At 39.1% G+C, this 8,610-nt stretch overlaps 1 protein-coding gene across 1 annotated transcript; it reads left to right on the top strand.

Annotated features, from left to right (window-relative positions):
- The first annotated feature begins 1,571 nt into the window (after nucleotides 1-1,571).
- On the top strand, nucleotides 1,572-8,193 carry LOC110060627 (multidrug and toxin extrusion protein 2-like). The gene is made up of 12 exons (XM_089297371.1): nucleotides 1,572-2,035; nucleotides 2,226-2,268; nucleotides 2,704-2,748; nucleotides 3,568-3,665; nucleotides 3,860-3,974; nucleotides 4,706-4,724; nucleotides 5,041-5,116; nucleotides 5,229-5,298; nucleotides 5,953-6,108; nucleotides 6,934-6,990; nucleotides 7,120-7,198; nucleotides 7,323-8,193. The coding sequence occupies exons 1-12, from the start codon at nucleotides 1,608-1,610 to the stop codon at nucleotides 7,754-7,756; spliced, it is 1,620 nt and encodes a 539-aa protein (XP_089153497.1). The 5' UTR covers nucleotides 1,572-1,607; the 3' UTR covers nucleotides 7,757-8,193.
- The last annotated feature ends 417 nt before the right edge of the window (nucleotides 8,194-8,610 follow it).

The following is an 8,610-nucleotide window of genomic DNA, read 5'->3' as shown; positions in this document are numbered from 1 at the left end:
CAGCCGCAGACCAATATGATATAAAATGATTCGAGTGAGTAGACAAAACAACGCGTATCTAATCATTTTTTTAAGGAAACAAGCCCTTCACTGGCCCTTCTTAGTTGTGGAAATTTTGCTAGCGTAAAGAATTGACTCACGGGGTGCTTTCCATGTTTATCAGCTGGACCAGCCTCATCAACTGCAACTGCTCTTAATGAAACCTAGCGAGAAAAATGGTTCTTACATTTCTTTTTCCTAATCCCTTATTTAAGTGAAGTCCGCTTCTGAAGAGAAATTGGGCAACGAACCGGTTTGTCAATAATAGAACGGCAAATTTCGGACCCTCTGGTCCTATCGGTAAAATTCGGGATCTTCCGATCCTTTAATTTGCAGTCCATATATATGTTTTCAAAAATCAGTCATACTCCTGATTTCGTAGCCTCCTGATCATCTATGTCAGGCTATCCAAAATGAAATTCCAGGAAGTTATATTAGGAAAGAAAATCATATTGACGGTTTAGGCCCAACGACGGCTGTTGTTGTTGATTTTTATTTGCAGTTTAATCTAAGTTCACACTTGGTTAGCGGAGTTCAAAAGCCAACTGGCTTGCCACTGTAGGCTTTCAGTAATTAGGCATGGCTTCGATAAAATTCTCCCACCAGAGCAACTGATTGAAACAATTTAATTTTTACAATTCTTTATGATTCGGCTTAGTAAACCTAGGCATCAAGATAAAACATGGAAAGAGAAAACACCCTTAGGTGAAAGAGTCAGCTTGGACTGATTCAGCTAACAAATGATAAGGCACTGAAACGAAAAATGTACTTGTTAAAGGATTAAGAAACAATACATTCATTACTTCCTCTGAACAGAAGATAATTGTATAACTTGCATTACAGATGCAAGTTATTTACATTTGTCCCTAAAGCCAATATTAACTGCTTTCCGTACAGACTTTAAGAGAAATACCACTAGCTGAATTGAAATCGTGAATTTTTCAGCTGCTATATGTTGATTTTTTTCCCTTCCCAACCATCGATATACCTCTTTAATTTTTCTTTTTTTTCCATTATAACTGTAAGGAATTCGTATAATGGATAAAATTGCAGGACAGTTTCTGACATCGCAAACAAAAGTGATATATATCTGTTGATGGTGGTTCTTTTATCTGGAATATCTTACATTCATGTATACGTATATTGTAGATGTTGGGTTTTGGAGTAATGAGAAACGAATTTTGTTGACAGGAAAGATAGACTTTTAGTATTGAAGAGAATGAATAACAGAAAAATTTAAATCAAAGCCGCTCTATTTCAATATTTTAGTTATCCACAGTTTTGTACCATTGTCATTCTTCAGTTTACTAATATTTTAATTTTTGAAGGGTAAAGATCCATCTAAACTTACTCACTCTCTTTATGAAAAGTTTGGACTCTATCTTTATGCAAGAATCAGTTTTTCAGTGCCGCTATGAAAAATAAATAATTTGTAAAAACCGTAGGATTTCCCTCATTATGAAGGCACTCAAAAATTACATATATTTTTAAAATGCGAAAAACCCAAAACAAGAATTAAAGTTAAACTGTATTCAACATCTTCACACAGGTAATGCCTCCATAAAGATATGTCTCTAGATGGCAATGCTCCGATCATCAGAAATCCATTCCATAGGATATTGTCTACACAAACTAGACAAGAAATTAAACAGCTGTTGAACTTATCATGGCAGACTATCCTCTCGTATTTCCTACATAATGCTTTATTCACCATTAGCCTTCTTTTCGCCGGAAGATTAGGCGAGACAGAGCTCGCAGCCACAGTTTTGTCAATGTCCTTCATTGCTTTCACTGGAACATTTCTTGGCTCGGCGTTAATTACAGCTATAGAGGTTCTATGTGCGCATGCTTACCGGAGCAGGAGCTATCGCCTTGTGGGGCTGACGCTTCAGAGAGGGGCATGGGTTCTAGGCATTGCCGTGCTGTTGGTATGGGCCATTTGGACAAATGCGGAACCGCTGTTGTTGGTTGTGAAACAGAAAAAGGAACTAGCGAGGTAACGTAAATGCTAGACAGTCGAATTTGCTTCCGCGTTGCACAAACTCAATGCGCACGCTTTGCAGGCCTACGAACCAAAGCAGTGCTATGATTGCTAAACCAGTTACGATACCTACAAAATCGAAAGAGCCTATTTTATTGCTACATTCGTTCAACTAAGAAGATTTTATTACATTATACTCTTCCAGACTTTCTCAGCTGTTCGTCTTCATTTGGTTTCCAGCTCTTCTTGTAAGTATTGTTAATGTTATAAACAACCTTGCTCGAAGTTGTTCAGTCCGACAAAATTACCCGGCATGCTTTGAATGCGTAACCTAATGACTAGCCAACACCTTATTACACTCGCGATTCGAGTGCTCGCCAGGTCACTGACTTCACTATCCATCATTTCCTGAGCAAGATCCTGACTGGGCTTTAAAACACCTGGGTGTAACTAGCAGGAGGCGCATGAGGCTGCAACTCTCGCCCTCCAACCAGCCCTGTCTTGTGCCTCGCCCCTTGGCCTGGCTTTGGCCCAGCTGGTCCACCTTTCCTGTAGGCGTTCTTTTTCTACTGTCCTTCTCCATGCGATCTTTGATTGTTCTACTTTTCTTTTTCGTTAAGGCTGCCACTCCCTCGCTACTTTGCAGTCATTATTCCTGCAATGTTTGTTTTGTTTCATTGCAGGCGGATTATGCATTTGTTTTAATTCAAAGATATCTTCAGATACAGGTTTGTAACAAGCGGAGACGATAAAATACGCACGAAATTAGAACAGTTAATTACGTCAACCTATTTTCAGTTAAGACAAAGTTTACCTAGTTGAGAAAAGTGAGCAATGTCTGGTCACCAAAGGACTCATATAAAATAACTTGGTCAAACCATGACTATATGTGGGTGGAAACACCAGGGGAATAGGAGAACTGATTTCAATACCTGTCACATGTGTTTTATCCGTAAAAAAAACAAAAACAAAAACAAAAACAAAAAAAAAACAATGAAAAAAGAGGTAGAAACCTGAAAAATCTAGTTACCCTAGTTTATACTCCGTGCAACAGGTTCATGGGAAGTCACAGTCACTGCTCTCTCTTTCCCTTTTCATTTTTGGAGATGGAGGATTTATTAGCTTCCGTTGTTCGTGAAGGCCCTGAAGTATACGCATTTCTTGTTGTAGAATTTGTATTAATTACAGAGTGAATAGCGGCAAACAACATATAAGTAAAGCCAGCCGTACAAGCAAATTGTTTTACGAAAATTCTAGAGAAGAGCGAAGAACAAGATACGTGTGCAAAGCAAGGTTACCTTGCGGCAAAAAAGGGAGTTTTAAAATTCGCGTCTTATATGCTGCTCGAGATTCGTTTGTCTCGCATATTGTGCTCTTGTCGTTTTCTACTCTACCGCGAAAATCTCTGCATTCGATTGTCACAGTATTCACCTGCAAAGGCAGTCAATGATTGATCATGATTGGTAAGGAGGTGGGAATATGTATGGTGCAGTTAAAGTTCCATACCGGATTTCTTTATTTGCATTTGTTTTTTCTTTCTGTTGCAGGGTGTTTTCAAGCCTGTTATCTATGTCGGTGTGACAGCAAACGTTATGCATGTGGGAATCAATACTCTGCTGATTGAAGGAGTCGATCTTGGATTCCAGTGTGTATATATTTAAAATAGAATCTAAATTTAAAAAAAAAAAAAGAAGCAAATCACCCGACCAATACATTATCAGCAATCTGAGGCCATACGAGACAATCTAATCGTTTTAGAAGAATTGCAGATAAATTTCTGTCAAATAATCATTATTAGTCGTTCTTCACCGAGAAATAAAACTTTTTTTTTCTTTACAGGGGCTTGGCTTTAGCATCTTGCCTGACATTTTGTTTATTTCTTGGAGTTTCTGCATTTCTTTATCTGTTCTGCTTTAAGCTTTACCAGAGGACCTGGCCTGCTAAAGGTGAGAGAGCAAAACACGATTCTTCATGATCACGATGTTCTAGAAGTCTTCATTTGAAAGTTAAACGGAGTTTAACGTAAACGAAAAGAATACGTCTGAACGAAAATTTTTCCGAAGTTAGTCCCTACCAGCACAGAAAACACCAAACTTAATAGCTAAGACACCCATTTTTGGTGTCATTTTCACTCGGCATGCGCATTTGTAAGGTCAAGAGTTCTAAATCACTGTCAAACTTTGCCAGGTAACGACATTCACCCACAGCGAAGAACGCGATTGGTTTAAAATATTTGCTGAATGAATAGTAAGTGAGTCAGTTTGTCAACAATATTTTCACCTTATTCTGTGAAGTTAGGTGGTCACAGTACCAAACAAAATTAATTTTCTTACCTCGCACGGGAAACAAGTGATTTTTCAGCCAATGCTGATGCAATCAGTTTGTCACATTCAGTGCATTACAGACTCGGGTTGACTCGTATGTGAAACGATCAGGGATGCTTGTAGAAAAATTTGAATTAAACCAGAACGCGCTACTGATAAAATCTTTGAGAAATCGGTCTGGGCGTGGCAACCCTAAAAGATACCTTGACGACTAAAATAAGTGGCACTTTGTCTTGAACACCCTAAGGGAGACCCAAAATACGTGATTTACACCCCTAAGTGATATATGATAAAGAGCATCCCCGACCTTTTCACGTGGGAGCCCACCTCCTGGGATTATACAATTATATATTGACTACAGGAGCATGCTCCTGTAGACTGTCAGTACTAACTATAGACCCTATTCATAAATGGCTGCCAATTTGAAATTCTTTTGTATGCATTTAACCAACTAACCTCGTTCAACTAACCTCGTAAACGGTCCTTTGAATTATCAACTCAAAAACGAGGTTAGGTGGGCTAATTTAATACTTTCAAAAGAATTTTTAATTGGCAGCCATTTATGAATAGGGTCTATAGATTGCTACAATTTTGAATTGCAGTAGACTTTGTAGAAATGCCCTAGTAACTAAACTGAAGCCGAGATTTTACCGAACTAGTTAACCTATTTTATATTCCACCTTCTTTCATTCTCAGGTTGTCTTACAGGCGTATTTTCAGTGCTATTTATAACGCTAAGAGAACATCTTGGTAAAGCGTTCACAGCTAACAGGTTGGTATTTGCGAACCAGTTTTTATTGCTTTAAATGTGGGCAAGCAAATAAACCATTAGAAAAAAGTTAGCACTGAAAAAACCATATTTTCTACTTATAATTTGGTTTCAGGGATATTGTGAGCTTGGTCAATAAAGTAACTCCAGCTATGACGGTATTTTCTTTTTTCCTGAGCATTCAGGTAAGTGACGAAAGACCCTGTAAACTAATAACAACGGTATTTCGTAGCTAAGAAAGATGAAGGTCTGGAAATTGGTAGAATATGTCGGTAGCGCGGTACGTCTGTCTCACTGACTGCCGACTGGTAGCTAGGTAAGTAGGTGGGTAGGCAAGTGTGTAGTGCGTAAGTAAGTACAGGCAGGCAGGCAAGTAGATTAGTAGGTTGATAGGTAGGTGAGTTGGTACTTATAGCAATTTATCAGCTTGAAGTTAACCTCCATTTCGAGTTTGTAAAGCTGACGTTTCGAGTATTAGCTAGCTTTAGGTCTTCGTCAGAGTTGCGGGTAGTGGAGTGGTTATATTCTGTAGATCAGGATTCTATTGAGGTCTTACGAGTTATTTTCAACTCTAACACTCAAAGCGTCAGCTTCATATACTCGCTATCGTGGTTAATATACCTTTAGCAACTTCAGTTTAATAAAGAACGAACTGTGTTTCGCTTGCTCCCCAACGCAGCCCAACAGTTTTTTTTTGAAATTAATGACCTTTTTTATTCTTATGTAGGTAAGTAATTCATCATCAGTCTGTCGATAGACTGGCGTTTGATCTCTCATCTTGTTCATCTTTGAACAAAGTTATTCACTATTCTCTTCGGTTTTAATTTTTTGGTTGCTAGGTAACGTGCTGTGGCATAATTCGTGGCTGCGGTCGTCCTAAGCTTGGACTTTTCATCAATTTTATTTTCTACTATTGTGCAACCCTGCCTTTGGCATCGGCTCTTGCCTTTTACGTCTTCAGTGTCGGCGTTGAAGGTAAGAATTTTCACAAACTGGTCTAAAACACACACACTCGAGACACTGTTCAGCTACTGATGGGAATTTTTTGATCTCTGGGTTGATTCTTGCTTGCTTAATCTTAAGTAAATAAAAATGATGCAAAGGGCGCAAACGAAAACGCTGTTGGTATACGTTGTTAATTTTTAGTGACGGATTGTTTACAAGTTATTTTATCCCGTAGGTTTCTGGTGGGGTATTACCGCAGGAGTTGCTCTACAGGTAATATATCAAACACGAAAGACCGTGTTTGACCACATTTCCAAACACCGAGAAGAGACGGTTGAAAATACGACGCGCAGCGGAGTATTTTTGACGAACTCCGATGTGTTTGGAAATGTGGTCAAACACTGTCTTGAGTGTTTGATATATCTTCTCAATCGAAACTAAAACTAAGGAGAAAACGGAGAAATAAAATCGTCAAAATCTATGCTAATTAAGATCAGATATGCAAACACCGTCACGGTCATGATTTCCTTTGTTCAAACTTGATGAATTATTAATGAGTTTGAGAAGTAAATACCCTCATGGTAGTACTGTGCAGCTCTGTCATGGATTCGAATCTTCCCTGTGAGGCAAAGATCACCTTCTCTTTCTGTTCGGTGGTAGCAGAAAGGTCTTTCTCACCGAACAGAAAGAGAAGGAAAGCTCTGTCTCGCAGGGTAGTTAGAAGGCCCGGTGCAGCCTCGAATATTTTTTCGGGCTTAACTTTTGATTGCTCAAATTGCGACTGTTTGCATGATAACCTCAATTTATTGGGGCAGGGAGAGGGGAAAATTTGGCTGTCATTTACACTGAAACGTGAGACGAATTTATCTCTCTAGACTCTCACATTCATAGCGGTTTTCTGGTTGATGGACTGGAACAAATATGCAAAAAAGGTAAGTCAAATCAATAAAATTAAATTAAGAACTGTTAGACGTTAAAAAAGAAACATTCTTCTTTATCAAGCTTCAATATTTTCTGCAATCCAAAAGTTCAGTAGATTTATTTGATAATTTCCTTCCCAGGCCCGGCATGGGTTAGCCCGCCAACGACCAACGTCACTTCTCAGCTGGAGTACTGCGTACGAACGAGGAGACGATGAGAGTAAGCTACTTCCAGTTCTTGTGGAGGGGGAGGGTGGGGAAATAGATAAAAATTGAACCATAGTTGAAAGGCAAATCCGTCGTACTCTTCTAGTTATACTTTTCTTGTTCACACTTTGCTGCAGATCTTGTAGTTACCTGGCTGTCTAGAACCTCGTCGCTATTTTCAGTGAATACGAATTCGTTGCGAGAGTTCACCAATCCACCCGACCCTGTCATGTCCTGGATCTACCACTCATCCTCTCTACTGAGCCTCAATACCACTCCACTTAGGGACATGAACAGGGACCACCAACATGTCCTTCTCGAGGAAGGACCCTCTGGAAGCGATCGTCACGACCATGCCAGGAAGCAACTTGGTATCTATGGAAACAAAATGACGTCACAAGAGAAGCGCTCTTTAATTCTACGTCGCGTCGTGTGGTTGACTCTTGCAGTGGTGGTGTTAGTTTCAGCGATAGTTGTGCGAGTTAGTTTTCCCTTGCATGAGGAAGGAGAATCACTCATGTTTTCAGCTGGGAACATGACTGAGTTGTTGACAAATTCAACATACGCTTGAACTGAGAAACAAATACACTATTATATTGCAATTAAGCAGTGAAAAAGGACTTGCCTAAAGTACAGCGCTGCTGTGACATAGCCAGCTGATTGTAGACAGTTTTCTGGCTGTTTTCCTCTTCCTTTGTGCTTTTTGCTGATGTCGCAATCACTTCTCGAACAACAATCCCGAAGTGATGAGATTTTAAACGAGATTAAGAATTCCGCGAAATCAAGGAATATTTACCACTGGGTGATTCAAATATCCATTAGATAAGATAGCTAACAGGTAGTGGAAAAAAATCATTTGCCGAGGAAAGTTGCCAGTTGAGTTAGATTAGAGATTTTTATATTGCGTTTGGAAAGATGCACGTACGAAGGAGTAATATTTGTAGTTAATTAAGATAATTTAAATTAATACTTGTACTAAGCGACTGATTACAGATAACGAACTGAAAATCAGAAGAGTCTCATTTCTCGGCGTGTTAACAGATGCAGAGTAAATTATTTTTTGTTTGGTTGGAACGTGACCGCGCTTCGCCGATATGGCGATATGTGCTTGCGTAAGAGTATTGGAAACAGTAACCAAATCAACACGATGAGATCAACCATAGTTTTCTTTTCCGTGGATTATATTAAGAATATCAAGTATTGGTATAAATCCACTAGCGTTATATCACGAAAGCAGTTCTTTTATTGGCTAAGCAGCTCTAAGCTACTCACCTTCTATTCTGTGATAGATAGTTTTTCCTCAAAAGTGTTCCCCAGATTCAGTGCATGCTCATCCCCCATTTGCAAGCTACATGCATCATCATTTAAGACCAAAGTACTGGTATATACTAAGTATATAAACGATCACTTTTGGCGCTTGTATAT

The sequence above is a fragment of the Orbicella faveolata genome, unplaced genomic scaffold (genome assembly GCF_042242905.1).
Source record: "Orbicella faveolata isolate gen_17 unplaced genomic scaffold, um_ofav_v1 contig_3, whole genome shotgun sequence".
In the NCBI taxonomy this organism is placed as follows: domain Eukaryota; kingdom Metazoa; phylum Cnidaria; class Anthozoa; order Scleractinia; family Merulinidae; genus Orbicella; species Orbicella faveolata.
The sequence above is the reverse complement of the archived record's forward strand: the minus strand, read 5'-3'. Positions and strand labels throughout refer to the sequence as shown.

Bases quoted from the DNA above. Each gene is read 5' to 3' on its own strand.
- LOC110060627 (XM_089297371.1), top strand. From the start codon at position 1,608: ATGTCTCTAGATGGCAATGCTCCGATCATCAGAAATCCATTCCATAGG. The intron at 5,299-5,952 runs GTAAGTGACGAA...TTTGGTTGCTAG, and splicing joins CTTTTTTCCTGAGCATTCAG to GTAACGTGCTGTGGCATAAT. The intron at 7,199-7,322 runs GTAAGCTACTTC...ACTTTGCTGCAG, and splicing joins CGAACGAGGAGACGATGAGA to ATCTTGTAGTTACCTGGCTG.